The 22,058-nt window shown below is 40.2% G+C and overlaps 1 protein-coding gene across 3 annotated transcripts; it reads left to right on the top strand.

The window, feature by feature from the left end:
- The first annotated feature begins 1,658 nt into the window (after positions 1-1,658).
- LOC125308792 (von Willebrand factor A domain-containing protein 5A-like) lies at positions 1,659-21,729 on the top strand. 3 transcript variants are annotated; one of them, XM_048265387.1, is made up of 19 exons: positions 1,660-1,814; positions 2,331-2,401; positions 4,458-4,660; positions 7,466-7,688; positions 7,894-8,063; positions 8,152-8,266; positions 8,361-8,536; positions 8,713-8,801; positions 8,902-9,046; positions 10,064-10,143; positions 10,264-10,378; positions 14,673-14,831; positions 15,742-15,845; positions 16,626-16,843; positions 16,944-17,069; positions 18,097-18,153; positions 18,320-18,456; positions 20,143-20,266; positions 20,408-21,729. In XM_048265387.1, the coding sequence occupies exons 2-19, from the start codon at positions 2,359-2,361 to the stop codon at positions 20,485-20,487; spliced, it is 2,364 nt and encodes a 787-aa protein (XP_048121344.1). In that variant the 5' UTR covers positions 1,660-1,814; positions 2,331-2,358; the 3' UTR covers positions 20,488-21,729. The 3 variants fall into 3 exon arrangements, with proteins under 3 accessions (XP_048121346.1, XP_048121344.1, XP_048121345.1); XM_048265388.1 differs by lacking the exon at positions 1,660-1,814 and adding an exon at positions 1,905-2,174; XM_048265389.1 differs by lacking the exon at positions 18,097-18,153 and having other exon boundaries at positions 1,659-1,814.
- Positions 21,730-22,058: the final 329 nt, after the last annotated feature.

Below are 22,058 nucleotides of genomic sequence, written 5' to 3'. Positions count from 1 at the left end.
ACACACACACGCACGCACGCACAGTCGCACACATACAGACAGACAAGCACACACACACACATAAACACATACAGACAGGCAAGCACACACATCCACAAACACCCACCCACATGAATGCAGACACATAAACACACACACACAGGCACGCATACGCATGTGGGCATGCAAACACATACACACACACACACATAAACACACAAATACAGGCACGCATACGCACATGCACACACACAGACACACACACACACACACTCTTATAAACAAAAGCAAACTCACATATGCACACACTCATTTACATGCACATGAGTTGCAGGAGTAGGAGATGGAGACAAATTGACAAGCGTGATTTATTTTTGCGAAGAGAATATGCAGGACTGAGAGGCGGTCATATTTTGTACCACTATGCGGTACATCTAGTTTATTGCTGCCCTTACTCATGTTACTCTGTGGGTATTAGCTACAGAGGACCTGACACTTCAAATGCTGTCATATCGCGTCACATTTAAAATTAAACTGTGTTAAGCAGACGTGAACGGCAGGCTGAACAGATCTGCAACACGACAGTTTTGAAACTGTCCTAAAATTGTGAGAATTGTTCTAAAACTTACTGTTTACCATGTTGTTAGTCGCTTTGGTTAAAAAGCGTCAGCCAAATGTAATGTAATGCAACAGAAGGAGGTTGCCATCTTCACCAAAGTCAGCTAAAACGATAATCCAGTTACTGTACAACATTAGTATGACAGTTACAGGAACATAATCGCTCAGACTTTCGTTATTAGGCCACTTGAAAATAGGCTATGGCTAGGCTAATCACTGGAGGTATTTTAATATTATGTTTGTTTTGCTAATGGTTAGGCAAGGCCTCCCTGTGGTTTTGATCAACCTAATCTTTGAAATGTCAGTTGTAAACACCAAGTTGAAATGCGTCGAAACTGACATGCCACCAGAACAGACGTTTTATCGGCTTTGAGGTATAATAAAGTCCCCAGTCTTGTAAATTCACATTATGTAACATCAATAACGTCACATCCATAACGCACCATTAAAGGTTTTAAAAGTAAGAAAGGGGCACAATTTGGTCATCACACTTTACATTGATATAAATCAGCTTTGCACAGACACTATGGACATTGTCGCATCAACACTGTATGTGTAGCATAAACTTTTCCTATAAAAACGTTATGGATGTGACATGGCCATGGAACTTGCTGACTTAAAAACAAAAGCCTTACAAATGTAAGGAGTTGTGCTCTTAAAGGCAAGCTGAGCATAGACATTGCTCTACCATTCCCTTGTCAATCTGGAATTTGTCAAATGACACAATTTGTTTGAACATTGGGTCCATTTATCCACTTTTGAAATATGTATAATATTACCATGTAAAAAAAATTGTTTCTGTATGGTTGCACACCATATTTATGATGTAAAAAGAGTGTCGTTCTCCATCAAATTCAATCAGATCAGTTACAAACAATAAAATATAGACCTAAATGAAGATTTTAACAACAGTTCTATTTGCGTATGCACAACTTTTTTTTTCCATGGTAAGGATGACCTTTGCATGGAATTGCCCATACACAAGTGCATTTGTACACAAACCACACCTTGCACGATTGCCTAAACCGCGTTTCGTAAATTACGAACCATGACACCTTTGGCCTTCCATAGTTTGGGTTCAGTTTACATAGGTTTCGTCCGATTTTTTAATGCGTATTTTGACCATACCAGCATTCGTGTCTGAAATGAGCATTCAGTCTTCTGGTAGCCTACGCAAAGAAATTCGACTCGGAGGTGGAATAACTCTTAATTCTCAGGTAGGCCTAACACGATTAAAGTTTAGAGGACCAATTTATTCGCATTTGCATTTACCTGCTTACTTCCGTAAACATTCCCCTGTCGACTCGTTTTCCATACCATAGGTAGGCCTAATGTCTGTTTTGACTCGCACATATTCTGGAGCCAAATTATTATGAAAACCCCATAGAATATGCGAATGAGCTGAATGGAAACTTACTGATGACGAGTGCGGGGATGGGATGGAGCAGTGAAGGAGCGCAGCAAGTGAAGGGGAGGAGGATCCTACAGTTACGCTACTCGTTCAAATGTTGAAATCAGTTCACTCTCATCTTATTTCTAGCCACGACACCTTAAAGGGCTAGGCCTATCAACTCTAGGTAAAACTATTTAACCGTTCTGTTAATTTTGCTTCACTTTTACATTCGCTTTCGGTGATTGGTAGGCCTATAGGCTATGTCTTCCAGAGGAATCTCCCACTGTTAAGTGTAATACATGTAGGCTACCTTGTTTAAATGTCTCGGCTTTGCTTCCAGGCTTGAATCGAACAGCTGAAGCATCGACATGAAAAGCTGCTGTGGTTTGGTTACTGTCAAGAATGAGCCAGGTAAGTGGCGCCAAGTTAATGCTCCTCCTTATTGATGTAGGTTTACTGTAGGCGTAGTAGGTTAATAGTTTTATAGTGGATACACAGTTATATAGCCTAGAAATCTAACTGTTATAAGGAATCTACATAGAAAGTATGTTTTGACAAAGGTTCACTAGTCTTGTTGAGCACACCTTTATTTATCAAGTCATAACCAGTTTCAGAATGGCAAGATAAGAGAATTTCTCACAAATGTGGCAATAGGCATCTCTCTCTCTCTCTCTCTCTCTCTCTCTCTCTCTAAAAAAACCTTCTCAAAGAAAATATAGCACACTCTAAACCATGTCAATCAATACACAACAACTGACAGTCAAACAGTCTGCAAAACGCAGACACAGCAATGTAATGGGGTTATCTCTGGGCCAGGGTAACAGGTCTAACACACCTACTATACACCACAAACAAATGTATGCAATACTTTTTGTCAATGTGGGTGTTGTGTCCCTGTGCACACAGAAAAGGATTGACAGGTATTTGTACATTCCTAACTGCTTAACACAGCAAGATGACATGTTCTCAGCTTTTGATAGAACTCAGGAGAGTATGAGAGAACTCAGAGAGTTGAGTTTCTGCAATAGTTACCTCGTATGCCTTAAAGCATATACGTAATCATTGTTTGAACACTAATGCACTTTAATCAGAATCTGACAAAAAAGGATTGATAATTATTCATTTATTACATGTATACATGTATTTTACATTATGTGTATATATATATATAAGATGCTTAAAGGAACCATATGTAAGAAAAATATTTCAAATAATCATAAAATGGCCCTGATATGTCACTAGACATTAAGAAATCATGTTCATTTCAAATACTTATATCACTGACAACAGTAGTCCAGCCAGGATATTGTCATTTAAAAAATGAAGTTGCAGCCCTCAACTGTTGTTGATGTTATGTTTTGTCATGTCATGTTGTGTTTTGGCCTATCTAATAATCACGAAGTCAGTAGTGTTTCGCCATCCGTGTGTGCAACCTCGAGGCAGGGGGGAGGGGGAGGGGATATACCGCTCTTCAGTATTTTGAAAGTGATTGCAGTACCAGTTTTGGCCACAATCTTACATATGGTTCCTTTAAAGAATATATTTGTAGCTAAAATCCTCCAATCCATTTCTGTGCTGTATGATCATGTGAATGAGATTCTACATGTAAACACAGGCCTTGTTTTCGTATTTGAGCTTAAAGGAGAATTCCGGTGTGATATTGACCTAAAGTGTATTGAAACATGATACCGAGTGTGAACGTATGTCTCATAGCCCATCTCGGCTTGTCCCCTGCACTCCAAAATCTGAAGCTAGTTAGCCGATGCTACCAACAGCTTTTTCAATAGTGGTGCTTGACATCGAGCTAACCATGCAAATAAATCACTGTTTTAGACCCATTTCACGAGGCTCAATGTATCTCCACACTTCATTGGTAGACTTCCTAGGGCCCTGACATTTAAAAAAAACGAGACATTGAGAACTTTGAAAAGCACTGGTAGTTTACTTACAAGATGATTTATACAGACAGTATCTTCCGCGAAGTTTAGCGTTTGCAGCCATCTTGAATTTAGTCACGATAAATTCGGAACGGTATGATAAGTAAGAATGAACAGGTATGATAATATACATGATCAGATTCCAAAAATAATTCAGTGGAAATGCATGGATTTCAGTTGCTGCTACTGGAAGAAACTGGAATATACATGCATTTCCACTGAATCATTTTTGGAATCTGATTTATTTGCATGGCTAGCTCGATGCCGAAGTACCACTATTGAAAAAGCTGTTGGTAGCATCGGCTAACTAAGCTAACTTCCAGATTTTTGGAGTGCAGGGGACAAGCCGAGATGGGCTATGAGACATACGTTCACACTCGGTATCATGTTTCAATACACTTTAGGTCAATATCACACCGGAATTCTCCTTTAATTGCATTGCAACTGCAGAGAAATTGCTGTATTTAAATATGTCATAACATCTCTAAAGATTAAATCAGTTTCATGAGCTTCAACATGTCTTCTTCCAGTTCCTCTGAAGAGTGTGGAGGTAGATGTGCATGTGCAGGGACATGTAGCCACAGTGACCTCCACTCTGCTGTATGTGAATGGAGAAGAGCGCCCCCTAGAGGCTGTGTTTGTGTTCCCTCTGCCTGGAGAATGTGCCGTCTGTCACCTCAGCGCCAAGATAGGAGACACAGAGGTGGTGGCAAGGCTGCAGGACAAACAGAAGGTGAGTGTGGAACAGCAAAACATTTTAATGAACAGAATATATTTGCTGACTACAGTCTACTGACTGTGTTTGTGAAATTTGTGTTTTGTTATAATCAGAGGTGGAAAAAGTACAAAAATATTGTACTCAAGTAAAAGTACCAATACCTTGATGAAATATTACTCAAGTACAAGTTAAAATACCGATCTGAAAATGTACTCAAGTAAAAGGAAAAAGTAGTTCATTTAAAATGTACTTTAAAGTAAAAGTTACTTAGTTACTTTTTTTGGGGGGGGGGAGAGAACAACCAGTTTTACCTGAGACTTTCTAATGAGGAGATACAGCACTCAAAAAATCCTCCATAGTAATGCATGTGGTTAGTTTGTAACGCCAATATGGCAGTTGTCTACACATATCACAACCCTTCCGCGGCAAAACGTCGACATGTGAATACATTGAGCCAATCATGTGGTGTGTTGTGAATACATTGAGCCAATCATGTGGTGTGCTGTGAAGACATCGTGTCAATCATCTGTTGTGATCTCGCTGCTGGAGCAAGATTGGTGTCGTGAAGCCTTACGCACACGCATTTCTGCTGAAATAGATGCGATAAGTGCCCAAAAAGTGTTGCAATATGGCCGCCAAGTGGAGGTACTTGCCTGATAAGGGCGTTGAGAAATGGAGATCTATGTGAAAAATCACGGAGTTCTCCTTTAAGTTTGAGCAGTAGTTAATTTTCAAAGTTAGTTGCACTCATCCTTGGGTCGCTTTGCAGTGAACAGTAATCCAGCACAACTGAAAAGCCCCTCACAAGCAGCTGAGGCAGGCAGGCCAATGTTGAGTTGCAGAGTTTTTTTTATATTTGGAAACGAGCAGAAGGTTCAGCAGATTAAAGGGCGTCGAACTGGGCGGGGGGGAAGTGGGAAGTATAGGGCCCCAGTGGAGGAGAGGGCCCTTGAAAAGTGGAATACAGGGGGCACAACATTTTCACCAGGCATTAGTAATAACTCCGGTAACCCACACATAAAAAATAAAAAATCCAAACAACTCCATAAGTAGAGTCATGTGTAATGAAGTGGAATAACACAGGTAAAAAGTATTGAACACGCTAAGAAAAAGCACTAAGGCAAGGAAAGGGAAGGAACGAGCTGGAATCTGTAAGTAGTTAGAGAGTAGTTATCCTTTCTATCTGTGCAAATTAATATAAGCTTGGTTAGTAGCCTACATATTGATGGACTATAAAAAGGTTTTTCATTACAAAGGTGTCACACAAGAAACATTTCATGATGGATAAAAGCAAAAAGCTCTCCCAAGACCTTTGCAACCTTATTGTTGCAAAACATATCAATGAAACTGGTTACAGATGCATTTCAAAACTTCAGAATCTTCCAGTAAGCAGCATGGGAGCCATTATCTGCAAGTGGAAGAAACATCACTGCATCATCAACCGGCCTTGCACAGGATCTCCTGCAATATTTCTGACCAGGGAGTCAGAAGGATAGTCAATTCCAAGAGCCAAGGACCACTCGGAGAAAGCTCCAGAAAGACTTGAAGGCAGCCAATTCAATTAAATTCAATTAAACAGTTCTGGAAGTAACTAAAGATCAGGATTCAAGAGGGACCCCTGGAATCTGTTTAGAACAATGGGCCAAAATCACACCTGATACTGCGACTAATACATTTTGTCATACAGGAAAATGTCTTGAAGCTGTCTTTACAAACAAAGGCTTTTCCACAGAGTGTTGAAGAAAAATCTTAGTAGGCACCTTGAATACTTTTTTCCTGTGTCATTCCACTTTAATACACAAAACTCTTATGTTTGGATTTTTTATGTGTGTTAATATAATGTGTGGTGAAAATTTCGAATAGACTCACTGGAATAGGCTAATTACTGGAAAAAAAATGTAAGCGTTCAATACTTATTTCCACCATATATTTATTTTACCTGAATATTTTAACTTCCAAATGAAATGTCAAAATGAATGTCAGACAAAATGTAAAGTTTGACTGACTGGATTTTGTATACAAAACATAGTGAAAACTGTCTAAGGTCACTCTCACTCTCCCTTGCTAAAGAGCTAATGGTTTAGTCTGCCTGCACGATTCATATCTTTTATTTATTTAGTTGAGCATCGCTAGTAGTGGACCACTAATTGTTTTGCTGCTGGTGCAATGTCTTTCTCCAAGAAAGCCAAGTCAGGTTACTAAAAACAAAGGCCAAAACAGGAAAAAGAGAGACATCAAAATGAGGGGAAACAACTTATAATAAACTTCTTTCCAAAGAAAGGTGAGCACAAACGTCAAAACACAAAATCCCATGGTGTTTGCTTGAATATCTCCGCAATCAATCTTGAATTTACCCTTGAGGATCAATAAAGTATCTATCTATCTATCTATCTATCTATCTATCATTGGTGCTAAAACGAACTGAGACAACCCATTGGAATAGCGGAAAATACACTTTCATAGGTTAGGCTAATCTGATGCATCTCGTGATCCAGCTCCATCTCCATCACTTTCAGAAAGACTGCATGGCGCCAGCTTGATTCATTAGTTGTAGGCTACATGCTGATCATTATCACTAGGCTAGTGGTTTAGGGCGCAATTTTTTTTCTCTCCCTTTCTGTTTTCGTTAGATTTTATAAACTACTTAAAAAATACAAAATACACAGAAAAACTACTCAATACAGTAACGTGAGTAAATGTATTTCGTTACTTTCCACCTCTGGTTATAATGACAGAACTAGGGTTATGAAGGTGTATAGATGTCCCCTTCCTTCAGGCATGGAAGCAGTATGATGATGTATCTGCTCTTTCCTGGTCCAGGCCCGGGAGGAGTATGATGATGCATTGAGCTCGGGCCACCAGGCCTTCCTGCTGGAGGAGAGTGATCAGAGCCCAGACGTGTTCCAGCTGAACGTGGGCAGCCTGCCTCCAGGAGAGAGTGCTGCCATCACTCTGGTCTACATCTCAGAGCTGGACATGCAAGCTGACGACGCCCTGGGCTTCTGTCTGCCCGCTGTGCTCAACCCCCGCTACACACCCCAGGGTGAGGCCCAGAAACATGGAGGCTTGTGGGAAATACTTCTTAAGTGTTCTAACGTGCTGCTGTTCTGACTAGTGTGTGTTTGGAAAAAGTACCTGGTTATTTGAAATCAACTCTTATACTATATACAGCTTAAGAGTGCCACAGATATGACACCATCAAAATAAAAAGAAAAGAAAAAGTAGCATCTTCCCAACTGTCTTCTCAGACATGGACAGGAGTCAAATGGCCACTGTGACATCAGTCCCAGCTGGTACGGTGCCCTACACTTTGGCTCTCAGTGCTCACCTGTCCTCCCCCCAGCCCATCTCTAAAGTAGAGTGCAACTGTGATCTGGAGCCACTGGCTTACCTCAACCCAGACAAAACACAGGCCACGGTATGGAGTGCTGGACATTATGAATTTGTGATTATAAGCAGTAGGTATAGTGTGGTGTAATGCTATATTCCTCTCTCTGATCCTCCAGGTGAGTCTCTCTCCAGGCCACCTGTTTGATCGTGATGTGGAGCTGCTGCTGTATTACCACGATGCTCATAAGCCCACTGCCATAATGGAGGCTGGACTGGACACTGCTGAGCCAGGTGAGGGATTGGGCTCTTCACCTGTCGGCTCGGTGTAGAAATGTAGGCAAGTAAATACAAGTGAACTGCAAGCCGCTCTGTTTCTCTGTTTCAGGCTCTTTGATGAGGGACCCAGTTGTTTTGCTCAGCATTTACCCAGAGTTCCCTGCTGCAGTAACATCCTCACTTTCCACGTGTGGAGAGTTTATTTTTGTGGTGGACCGATCAGGGAGTATGGACTGCGCAATGCACTCAGGAAAAGATGCAAAGATGCGCATAGAGAGTGCCAAGGTACCATGACTGCAGATGTATTGCAAGAGAGAACTTAAACTCTGATAAAACCTGCAAAATCAGTCTTTGTCAATGCTTGTTCTCTTTGGTGCTCTTACAATTGTTGCAGATGCTGTGTGAAATTCCTTTACTAGATACAGGGTTTGCTCAATCTTATCCCTGTTATTCGTCTTCAGGACACTCTGCTCCTGCTCTTGAAGAGCCTCCCCATGGGCTGCTACTTCAACATCTATGGCTTTGGCTCCCGTTATGAACATTTCTTCCCGTCAGTATGCTTTTACATTTATCTATATCTCACGTTCAGATTAGTTTTTGGAAAAACTCAGGTTGATCCTTGTAATATGATGACTGTTGTCTTCTTGCAGGAAGAGCGTTGAGTACAACCAGAAGACGATGGATGATGCTCTTGAGAAAGTGAAGGGAATGAGAGCAGACATGGGGGGCACTGAGATTCTTCAGCCTCTGAAACACATCTACAGCCAGCCCTGCATCCCCAGTCACCCCAGACAGGTAGATTATTACATGGTAGATTATTTTTCTCAGTCTCTTTGGTGCTTTTCTCACATCACTATTAACATTTGCACAGCAGTTAGTGCATTTCTCAAAACAATTAGTGCAAACTGCAAAACCTAGTGGATAACCTGCAAAAGCATGTCACTTGCTCAAAATGGATAGTCCATTCCTCAAAAGCAAGTATTTATGTCAATGAAACTGTCAGTGTCATCAAAAAGAGAAGTCTTGACACCATCGTTTATGAAAAAGATAGTTAAATGGCTTTGTCATGTTTTCATTATGACAGTTTATGCTCAGTGTTTTCCCATGCGAAAAAAGCTCAGAACTCGGTGACACTACCTGAAAATGCTCAAGACAGCACTATACAGTACTTGTACAGCCATTTGAAAACTTTTTCTTTGCAATTCTACAGCATTGTGACATTGTGATAACTAGTATACAAATTTTGTATGTAATGACTCAAGCAATGAAATGAAGACTATTAGTTTTATTGGGAACGACTATTCAGCATCCATAAGTATAGTTCATTTTGACTCACATGACAAAGCAACTGATACATGTTCAAAAGCATTTGCAATTTGTTCAGAGGAAGGGGAAATTGCTACTATGATGTGCACAAATGACTAAATGTTGTGGAGGTTGAACTAATAGTTATGAGAATTTTGATTCTGATCTGAGAAAAGTACCAAAGCGACTGAGAAAAAACACCTCACTGCGAGTATATCGTTGGGCACTGGACGACTAGGCCTGCTAAAAAGTCTACCTCCCCTTCAGTGGTAGGGAAGCAGAAGCAGAAGAAGAGGAGTTGCTGCAGTCTAGAAGTCCCAATATGAGGAGGATGTCACCAAATATTGATATTAGTCAGCTAATTATTATATTCATTGCTAACTGTGCTTTCACTAATTTTAGACCAAAACATTGTGAAGGCTCAAAATGGATGACAAGAGAAGAAAGCAAAACCTCTTCCATACAGAACATTTAGCATTTTGTCTTTCTTCTTTTATTTCATTTCAGCTCTTCATTTTCACTGATGGAGAGGTGGGGAACACTAAGCAGGTTTTGGACTTGGTGAAGATCAATGGGAATTCTCACCGGTATGTGATGGGCCACATGACAAAAAAATTACTTGAACAATAAGAGTAGATTTTTGAGATGTTTTATTAGTTTGTACGTAATAAAACAGCTTGAAGCTAACCTCGATATGATATGTGCAGGTGCTTCTCTTTTGGAATCGGAGAGGGTGCCAGCACTGCTTTAATCACAGGCCTGGCCAAGGAGGCCTCTGGGCATGCTCAGTTCATCACAGGAACAGACCGCATGCAGCCAAAGGTAGGAGGAGATGGAACTGGTGGTATCTTTTATACCTATATGTTAATATAACATTCTAGTCAAGTCAAGTGTATCTGTTCATGTCATGAATTCTGGAGAGGTTTATGTGTGAAAGAACACATTAAACCAATTCAGTCCCACTGATGTTCTGTTGAATCTGCTTTTGGCTCCAATCTGCATTCTGGGCCTGCTGGCCGTGAGAAGGAGGAGATGGAGCTGGTAGGCAGATTTGAGAAACAAAGACAGGGACTTATTCTCTAGTGAGGGAACAATTGTACTGAACAATGATGTTACACAAAATGAATTATAGGATCGGCAAGTCATAGTGTGTGTTTTTTCAGAATAAAAGATTAAGAAAAATGGAAAAAAGAAAAGTAGCAACTAAGCAGGCTGGTGTCATAATCACAAGTAGACATGAAATGAAATAATGAAATTAAGATAAACATGAATGAATGACTTTAAATATGTAAGGGATAATGTATAGAATGCCGGTCATTATTGGGAAAACTAGATGTACCGCATAGCGGTACAAAATATGACCGCCGCTCAGTCCTGTACATCCATTCCGCGAAAATAAATCACACTTCAATTTGTCTCCATATTTTACTCCATCCCCCACTCTTGAAACTTTTGTGTATGCTTGTTTGGCATGCCTGAGTGTGTGTCTTGGCTGCACAGAAAGTAGCCTACTGGTGCTGAAAAGGTGAATAGATTGTAGAATAGCCAAAGAAGATGTAGCATTGTTATAAAACCTTTAAAATCTCTAAACAATCACAAGTAGGACAGTTCATCACAGTTCATCCATTGCAACTGGATTGATGAAAGGTCACTTACACCTGTAGGCTACATTGTATTTGGGAAAAGCAAAAGGTATCAGCATAATGTTATTTATTTATTTATTTTTTTGTATTTATAAACAAAAACATCTCTGTCAGTTCCATGCCGTTTTCAACAGCTATCAAAAACAAAGGTCATTTTTTGGATGGATGGATTTTTGTGAATGTTTCTTCTTCTACATAAGATTTTAGTCATCTTTAGTTCATGTAATACTTTATTGTCAATGCACAAATTAAGTAACAGTAGTCTGAAACGTTATTGTTAATGCACAAATTAAGTAACAGTAGTCTGAAACGAAATGCTGTTTTACATCTAACCAGTGGTGCAAATAACTGACATGTCCAAATGGGCCTTGATGAAATGCCTCGCTAGACTGTTCATACACATTTTAACGGGCCAAAGTTGAAGAGCTTTTGTCCGTTATTGTTCGTGCAAATATAGGCTGATTCATGTTCCCTTGCATTGTGTAACTGAGGTCCATGGCTAGTCTGGCTTTCATCAGACCAAGCTCAATCTTTTAAGAAATCAAAAATAAATAGCGGGCAGATCAGGCTGGGTTCACCCAGCCTAGTCCATAGGCACCCGATATTGTTTAATTTTCAGATTGAGATATACACGCTCTGGCTATTCTAAATGCAAAAATGCATTAGGGAGTTATGACAAAACTGTAACTAACAAACTAGATCCTAATAGAAAGCTGTTAGCTTCCCTAAGCTACAGGTAGGATTATAAGGTAGGCCTATTTACAACATAAATTGTCAATAGGCTATGCTGGCTTACACAAATAAAATCTCCTTTGGAAACCAATGGCTTACGACTTACAGTATCAAGCGGACTTAAACTGCCATATCGTGGCGAAAAGTTGTAATAACATTCACGCAGCTCCATGAGTCAAGGAAAGCGCGAATGAAGTAGCCACTTCTAAATGGGACCCACTACACAGTAGCTTAAGGTGTGTTCCTAAAAGCAGCCATAATGAAATGAAGGTGTCATTGTTTGGATACTTCACACACACATGCTTTTTTTAATTTCACAGACTACAACTACCAAGCTGGAATCAAAGCACATCGATTCCCTCTCACACCCTGCACGCACGCCTTAAACAAAATAAACAGGCGCCTCAGTCTCACGATGTATAGGCAAAACTGTAAAGACTGTAACGTTGGTAAATCTTCCATTGCACAGAATGATTTTGTAGCACGTGCAATAAATGACAGTCGAAAGATACAAACAGTGCTGCTATCAATTTGCTTGGTATAACCGCATTTATAGTTTTCTACAAATGCAATCAATCAAATGGGCCTCCATCACTCAACCAACGCTAACGGTAACATTACCTAGGTCCTTATTGATATTACAAGATTAACGCATCTGCAGTAAAACCAAGCATGTCCGATAAACATCCTCAGATTTATTTCGGTTTCAAGAAGAAATGGGAATTACACTTCATGTGAACATCTTCCTGTCCTTATTAGATGTTCGCCAAGGCGTAAATTACAGTCCTTGTAGGAAGTGTCCATTGTTTTTCCCCAACCCACTTTTAACTTCCAACAAAATTACGCCTCACTGCAACGATGCCATCTAGTGGACAAACGACTACTTATCGCCAATACTGAAAATGCAGCCATGATGATGAATATTTATTTTGGCTTTCTTTTGATCCTACTGAATTTGTAATTATGTATCGGCCGTTCTAATACCGATAGTATGTGGGTGCCTGTGTGTGTGCATGTTTATATGTGTGCACCGCCATTTACAGGCCAATGAGTGTACAGTCACTAAATGTACACATAACCTCATTTTTTAGACCCCCATGGATGAAATTCTACTGAAACTTGGCATACCCCCAGACCCCCAGAGAATGCCAGGTCAATCATACACATAAAATTTGGTGCAGTTCTGAACATCTTAACTGAAGATAGGGGCGATTAAAGCAGAATAATATTGAATTTTAATTTTTTACCGGGGTGGGGGGGGGTGTGTGCAAATCACAAATGAGTGATTATGAGCCAGGTTGATGTGGGCCCTTGAGACCAACATACCATAAAAGAGAACTGTGTCTGCCCACAGAGAACTGTGTCTGCCCTACCCTCCTTTCGGGGTCCAGTCCAGCGGGGGCTGCAGATCAAAACGAAAAATGACGGTTCCATGCTATCCATGTGGGGATACATGCCCACCAAGTTTTGTGTACCCCGGTCTTTCAGTGTCCCGGGAATCCTTGTTGTTGTACGTCACTAAATGTACACATAAGTTATTTTATTGTAGGGCCCCATTGACCCGAAAAGTACACAAAACTTGGCATGCATTCGAGGGTGTCATAATGATCCTACACTTTTAATTTTTGCAGTTTTGACCTTGTCAGCCAGAGATATTGTGATGAAAACACCTAATTTTTTGCTTTTTTAATTTTTTAACTAGGTGGCGCTATACATGAAATAAGTGGTAATGGGATGGGTTGACATGCCCCCTTAAGACCAACATACAAAAAAAGGTGGACCTCCTAGGCCCTACGGTTCTCGAGATATTCACAGAAAACTGTCTCCGCCACCTACAGGCCAGTTGGTGTATAGTAACATAAATTAATTTATTGTGTGGCCCCCCATGAACGGAATTCCACAAAACTTCATGTGCATACAGAGGGTGTCATAATGATCCTACACTTCCAATTTCGTGCAGTTTTGACTATGTTAGGGTCACAGATACCTTCAATTACACCACCCTCATTTTTACTTTTTTGTGTTTAACTAGGTGGCTATACATAAAATGAGTGGTTATGGAATGAGTTGACATGGCCCCTTGAGATCAACATACAAAAAAAAATGGTCCTCCTAAACCCTACGGTTTTCGAGATATTCACAGAAAACTGTGTCTGCCCTACCCTCCTTTCGGGTGGTCCAATTCAGCGGGGGGGGGCTACAGATCAAAACGAAAAACGATGGTTCCATGCTATCCATGTGGGGTTACATGTCCACCAAGTTTCGTGTACCCCGGTCTTTCAGTGTCCCGGGAATCATTGACGGAAATTTGGGCATGCGAAAAAAATAAAATAAAATCTGACTAAACCTATATATGACCGCTGCTTCGCTGCTTGGCGGTCATAATAAGTCCCGACAGGGCGAACCAGACCCTGCCGTGCAGCGGAGGGTTCTACTTGCCTTGTGAAGAGCCGTGTAATAAGTAAAGATAATAAACACAAAAGGACAGTAATGTTGTAAAAGATATTAAAATGGGTCGTAGTACTGTGCAGTGGATCCAATAAGTCAGCTGACACCCACATTTTTTCTGTGATTCATCAGACTTTAATTTCATGTTTTTACAGTAAAAGCAAGTATTTTAAAAAAAGAAATTACTTTCCTGTACACAACAGATCAACAGGTTCACACTTTTCATTTTCTTGGTGGTCAGTAATATTGTGTCCATTATTCTCACTATTTATCTGTCTACACACCTCCCCCAGGTGATGCAGTCTCTGCACTATGCACTGCAGCCAGCAGTGAAGGACATCTCTGTCCACTGGAACCTTCCAGATGGTGTATCTGTCACCACTTTGTCTCCTCCACTCAAAGTGCTCTTCCATGGTCAAAGGGCCCTGCTCTATGCCCAGCTCAAAGGAGAGGTGAGAGGACATCTCAGTCATTGGTCTGCATGGAATTTATGTGGTGATGTTGATCCTGAAAATGTTGTGTAAAAGTGGGGTTTGTAAACCTAATTTGAAGTGAAAGTGAAAGAACAAATTCATCAATTTCATGCAGCCAATAAATGGTTTAGAATCAGTTTATTGGGAATAAACCAAATATGTGTGTGTCTTGTTAAGCCCACCAAATGACTCTACCTAAGCACCTTATTCTGATTTGAAATAAACCGAAAAAGGCCATATTTGTTTTACTAATAAACTGTTTGCACACCCTAGCATATGCTAAACGGAATACTGGGTCATGAAAACACCTTAAGCAGAATATGCTCCCATAAAAAAGAGTGTTGTAGGCCTGCACATGCTAAATTCGCACAGAATGCCTATTTGTAGGTTGCGTCGCTGACTCGTTCAGAATAATGTCGATAGCTATGTAAACATAAATATGCTCAAAACATGACATTCTACTTGTTTGTAAACAGGTTAAATGGAATATTGACATAAACGGAATTTGGGCAATAAACTGATTCAAAACCACTTATTCCCGGCATGAAAACGTGATGACTGTCTACTGAAGGTCACCAGGCTGTGCAATGCTAACTTTTATACCAGTCTGGTGACCTTTTGGAGTTTTGCACTTTTTAAACAAATGTCAAGGAGTTTTAGACAGCATGCCCTGTTTCTGATGTACCACTTTGTCGTGTTCTGACTTCTTGAGAGACACTGGTCTTCTAAAAAGGATCTAGAAAGGTATTCCTTACATGTCAGGGTGCAGACAACATAAATGGCTGATGTATGCTTTTAATATTTTTCCTGTTTATTACACTTTAAGTTCTACATGATATGACACCAACCTCTAACTTCCCTACATCTTCTGTGTGATTCCTGATCTCAGAACGCAGCGAATCCTGAAGGATCTGTGACAATACAGTACAACCTGTTGGAGGAGACGGTCAAGAACCAACTCAGCTTCTGCCTCAGACCCACAGGAGACACAGGGTAAAGATGAGAGGGTTCTTTTTTAAGTGCAATTCAAATGTTGCAGCTGCACGTGGCTTCAGCTTCTGTAACACATTCGCCTGTACCACTCACTGCGACCTGTGGGTCATTTCCCAATCCCATCCCCATCTATTTCTCCCGCTTGCTTTCTGTCGCTTCTCTGTGTGTTACGAGACCATTATTTTTTTCACAAGATGGATAAATGTAATAATGTAATGCTCTCAAACAGACTAAAGAACGGAGTGGTGAAAATAATACAAAAGAGACAGAAAACCTTAGACCTCTTTCGACTACACCATTTGAACCTAAAACTAAAATAATAAAGTGACTTACCAACCACCAAACCACCGCCAATGCAAAACTATTTACAAACACATAAAACATAAACTAATCCCATACGAGTCAAATGGCAAAAAGTAGATAAAGCAACAAATAAGGAATAACAAAGGTGAGTGTGGTTCCGACGAAGGCACGTCACAGAGGCATTCGCCCTTTGTGTACTGACGAGAGTGGCGAGGGAAAGGAAGTCATTAGACATAGATAGCTTAAAAAACAGGAGGCCCAGGCCCCTGAATTAACACGCACAGCAGTCACCTGCAGAGGAGCTGAGAGAGAAACAAAGAAACAGCGCAAGCACCGTTCTACTCCCACCGTAACGCTGTGCTATCTAAATAAAGGAACAAGGTTTTTCAGGGAGAGGTTTGATTGTTGTAATAATGTAGCTGATCTGTGTACTCTGCATTATTCACACGACCCCTGGTCTCCCTTCTCCCACTTTAGAGTGACTCTCCACCGGCTGGGGGCTCGGACTCTGATCCGCTCGCTGGAGATTGAGGAGAGGGCAGCAGGGCCAGAGGCGAAGGCCCTGAGAGAGAAGCTGCTGCAGCTCAGCCTGCAGTCTGGAGTCAGCTGCACACACACCGCCTTCATCGCCATCCACAAGGGCAGTGGACAGACTGTGCAGGGACCACTACTGCACAGAACTGTGCCAACGCCAGGTTAGAGTGGGTCTCTATATTGTGGCACTTATAATATCCCAGTGATTCTGTTCAGGAAAATAACATACAGGTTGCTCTGACATTTTTATGCTTTTATTAGGAATGTTTTTTGGTGCACCTATGGCCCTTTGCTGTTCAATGCCAATGGCTAGAATGGCCCCAATGCGTAAAATGGCTAACATGGCCCCAATGGCTAGAATGGCTGCAGTGCCTGCAATGCCTCCTGGTAAGTATATGCCCACACATTCTCCTCTCTCTTCCACACATTGAAATGCACAAGAAAGATTTTGCATTCTAAATTTTTTTTTGGACTTTTTCCAAATTTTGCATTCTAAATTTTTTTTGGACTTTTTTTGGACATTGCCATTAAGAGTAAGGAATGCAACATGAAACGGCGGGTATTTTGACAGTCAATGCATCTGAGGGAATCTGCACGCAAGACTGTGTGTGCAACACCAGGATTCCACTAAACCTTGCTTTACTAAAATGTGTGTGTGACTAGCAGAGTATAGCCTACATTCATCTGCACTCGCCTATTATTTGAACTCATCCAAACTGAAACTAACTTCACTGTGGTCTCATAGTCAACAACAAAACAATTTTACACTTAGTTATTTACTTTCACTATTGACTAACAAAAAACACTTACCCCAATAATGTTCATCACTGCCTTGGGTGTAAGAAAGGAACAATACTTGCGTTGCGCTTGGCGCCACGTTGTGCCTGGTGTAAGATAGGGCCCATAGTTTATGTGTGGACGTTGTCATTCATATTAGCTAAAACAATATTTTTTTACTGTTATCGTTCTTGGTGTAAACGACCGTTAAGCATTTTAGCTCTACGTTGGATGAATAGTAGTCCACCTATTTGTTGTGCAACATATACTGTTAACCCTAGAGCATGATAACAGATTTGTTGTCATTCTATATGTTGTCAAACATTTTAAGATCAGTTGCTTTAGCATTGCTACACACATTATCAAAAGTTCCCTCACTTCCTTAGTCTCTGTTAGCTATTAGGCCAAAATACATGTATGATTGTGTCACAACTCCCACACTAAACGTTATTTCTACATATTTTAGATAGATAGATAGATAGATAGATAGATACTTTATTGATCCCCATGGGGAAATTCTATATTCATTTTGTGTTCTATAGTAGGCTATATAAAAATGTGTTTGCGCATGTAAATCCAGTCTCTGCATTGTTAATGTATCAATGGGTTCATAGTATTTTATTGAATTTTTTTGCAGTAATGATGTGCTGTGATTCTATGGAAGATGATGATGAGATGTTTGATGGGGTTCAAGGTATTGAAAAATAGTATTGCGGCAATATGCCATTTCCTATGTGTTGTGTGTTTTTTTGCTTTTATTTTGATGTAGACCTGTAATTGGCATCAAAGTCATGTGGGCATAGGTGGTCTAACTTATCTTGCTGCCTTTTTTCCATCTGAATGAATGTCTTGGCTTTTAGAACCAGAGTCTCCCCCAGATCCCCTCCTTCAGCTGATCTTTCTCCAGAAAGCCTCGGGGTCATGGGAAATGGAGTCCTCCATGGCCAAGGTGTTGAAGAAGACAGATGATGAGTTGGACAAACTGATGCCAGTGGGGGTAAGGACAACAGCGAAGTTCAGGCTCAACAGAATCCAGGGAAATGCTAGTTTGACAACGATAGACATGACATTAATAACTGGGCTTTGGCTGTAGCAACCAACCATTTAGAAGTAGAACTAGTAATAGAAATTTGTCCTGTACGTTTTAAGAGTTGGTGTGTGACCGAAAGAAGTTCTATAAACAAGACACCCTTAGCGATCAAAATGTGTAAATTATATTAGCAAATTTATGCAACACAAGAGTAGTTTTCTGCTAAACCATTTTTGCATTAACAACGAAATAGCTTACAGGGACATCAAGTCAAATGAATAGATATTATTATTATTATTATTATTATTATTATTAATAATGTTTATTTGATATAGACTTAGCAATTACATTGGACAAACTAGATGCTTTTAGCACAGGTACTAATTCGCAACACTTGTCCATAGGCGGCTTTTGAAAAGATAGAGCAATTAAAATGTCAAGAAAGGAAAGAGGAAAAACCAGACAAAGATAGAAAAAAAAAAACAGAAAGGAAAAAAGAGATCAGAGAAACAATTTTCAATGTAAGGAACATAAATAAGATACAGAACAAATTCATTTTAAACCACTGACAAGACTCAAAATAGCATTAGACTTTGGAGGTAGCGTTGAGAGGGTCAGTACAGACAAATCGAGGTATTGTAAACTTTGTAAGTGCACAGAGAGTTTGTAGTAAGGAGGACTGTTTATGAAGTCAGTGCATTACTTTAGCTCGTCTTCCGATCACCGCTATCTTGCGGAAAAGTATGTACAAATCGTTCAACTTTGAATTATTCCTTTAATAGCACTCAAATAATAGTTCTAAGAACCCCCAAGCAATATGAGGTCAGTGGCTTAGTCTGGGCTAATACTAGCCTATGTTTGTTTCCCATTTGCAGATCCACCTTTGTGTACTAACACCAGAGGGACTGCAGAGGCTAGACTAGAGGACCGTGAGAAGCAGTTTGCTGAGTTTGACAAAAAGTTTATGGGATTAGAGTTAAGGATGTCTGATTTTGCCTTTAATTATTTATCTGCTAGGCAAAATATTTCACCCTAGAACATCACGATCAAAGAAACGGCATTTTACTGGAGATTATAAAGCTATTTCCAATTGATAGTCATGACGGTATATCTGTAGCCTGGAAGGCAGCCCGAATTTAACCCTGCCCACAAAAGTTGAGGTTGGCATATTCGGTCTGGAGTTGTTCATTTGAGAAGCCTGTATGCTACGTTGAAAACTGTACCAATCAAATCGTCTGGGCGGGCTTTATATGATGATGGACAGATGAGCAACTGTGCCTAATGATTCAGGTCATGCATCACCTGAGCGTGCTTCAGTTGATAAAAGGCTCTCGCTAGAGAAGCTAGGCGTTTAGATTTCCCCATTGCGTATTGCACAAGATATTGACAGTGCAATAACTTTGAAAAAATAAACAAACAAAAAACAGCGATTGAGGCATTTTATTTATTGAGGTATTTTCCACTGCATGGATTGAAACATGCCCCATAATCACGTCCCAATCATGCAGTACCAGACTCAAATTCTGAATAGAATGAAATGTTATGTTAGAATGTCAAGCTAATATATCTGTGTTTAGGCATACAAGGTTGATTAAAGGTAAACTGCCTTTTTGTTTTTTGACTGACTGACTTGACTTATTTTTTGTGTTTTAGGTGGATAAGGCTGTGTGGGCTACAGTTCTGGCTCTGATTTGGCTCTATGGTTTCTGCCTGGAGGCCCAGGATGAATGGCAGTTTGTAGCCATGAAGGCAGCATCATGGATTCAAGCTCAGAAAGGTAAACTTTCCTCCTCTCAGTTCAAAGATGTGTGTGTGTGTGTGTGTGTGTGTGTGTGTGTGTGTGTTTTGTGTTTGTGCACTTTCGTGTGTGTCTGTGTGAAATGTGTGTGTGTGTGTGCTCCATGTGTCTGTGTTGCAGTGGACTGTGTGTCTCAGTGTGTGCAGGCTGGAAATGCTCTGCTGGGATGTCAGCTGCAGCAGAAGACTCTGGGCCTCTGAAGACTTCACCACATCTTGCCTCATGTGTCTTAGAGCTTATTGGCATCACAATATCTTTCATTTGCTTCTGTCAACGTAATACAATTAATATGCCCTCATGTTTTTTAAAATGATGTTTGAGCTTTTTAACCTTTATTTGAACAGTGATGAAAGGAAATGAGAGAGCAGTGCAGACAGAGGTGGGCACAAAAATACAAACTGCAAATACTTGCTCATGATGTGTAACATAATAAAATGCAAAATACTGGTGTGAAAAAAATATATTTCATTAAGATACAAATAATTAGATATTTGAAAATGCAAACATACGCACACATACATACAATAATCTTAAGTCTATTTGATTACTGAAAGGTCATCACACCTGTTTTGTTAGACCATCTAAAAAGTTTTTGTTTGACCATCAGTTACATTGTCATTCTCCAAGGGATAATAATGTGAGTAGACTGGTCTGCTGTAAAAGTCTGTGAAGCAAAGTCTTGGATCAGTTGCACATGATTGATGTGCATCTATCCAGAACTTTGCAGCCTACTCCTTGTCAATTAGGCAACGATGGTGATAGAACATAGGGCACTAGGAACTGACCTTGGTGAGCGGCTAGTCTTTATCTGAGTGATGAAGGATCTTGTCTCATTTGAGAACAAAATATTTTTTTTATTAAGGGCCGAATTCTCCCATTCACGCCTAAGTCCTTAATTACATACTTCTAGTTACGCACATTCTTGAACAATTGATTTACCTTGCTTGTTTGCAAGATGAGATTATAATGTTTACTTATTTTACCTAATGTAATGCCATTTTAGTATGTCAAGCATCAGATCTGAGACTGGAATGGAACTACATGTTCTCAGGACTAGGCGTACTGCCGACATCAAACGCAATATGCTGTTTCACCTTGTAGTTGCACTCGACTTGATGATACAGCCCTCAGAAATGCTTAACAAAAAACGTTTGATGTTGATGGCAGAATGTGTGCAGGCTGAAAAGTGTCGTTACATGATTTTTTGCCTAAAGCACATATGAGAATGTGACCAATCAGAAAATAGTATTTCTGAATGATGAATACATACAAAACTGCAGCATTCCCCAACACCTCCACTATGGAAACATGGAAAAATTGCCAGAGACTATACCAATACATTTTATATAACCACCCACATTGGACTATTGATTCCATCTTTGTGTTGACATCTATAAGACACTTTGCATTTCCCCACTCCTATTAAAGTTATTTCTCTCTTATGGCATGCTATCACTTGCTTTCACCCTGATCAATGCTCATTTTATTTCACCAAACTGAAGTTTGCAAGTCTTCATTTCTATCAGGGTAAGAAATACGTTTGTCCTAGTGTCCCACTGTGGTGTTCCACTATTCACAGAGACGACGATACTGTATAATCTACATAGTGTAGGTCAGTGTTTCTCAAAGTGTGGTCCGGGGACCACTGGTGGTCCGCAAGCTAGCCCAAGTGGTCCGTGAGTAGACATGGTAAAATATAATACAGATGAGTTATTTGCAATATTGAACCAACTTGCATGTAAATCGAAACATTTCTGTAACACTGCCTATG

This window comes from Alosa alosa, chromosome 15, assembly GCF_017589495.1.
Source record: "Alosa alosa isolate M-15738 ecotype Scorff River chromosome 15, AALO_Geno_1.1, whole genome shotgun sequence".
NCBI lineage: Eukaryota > Metazoa > Chordata > Actinopteri > Clupeiformes > Clupeidae > Alosa > Alosa alosa.
This window is presented reverse-complemented; position numbering and strand designations above follow the sequence as displayed.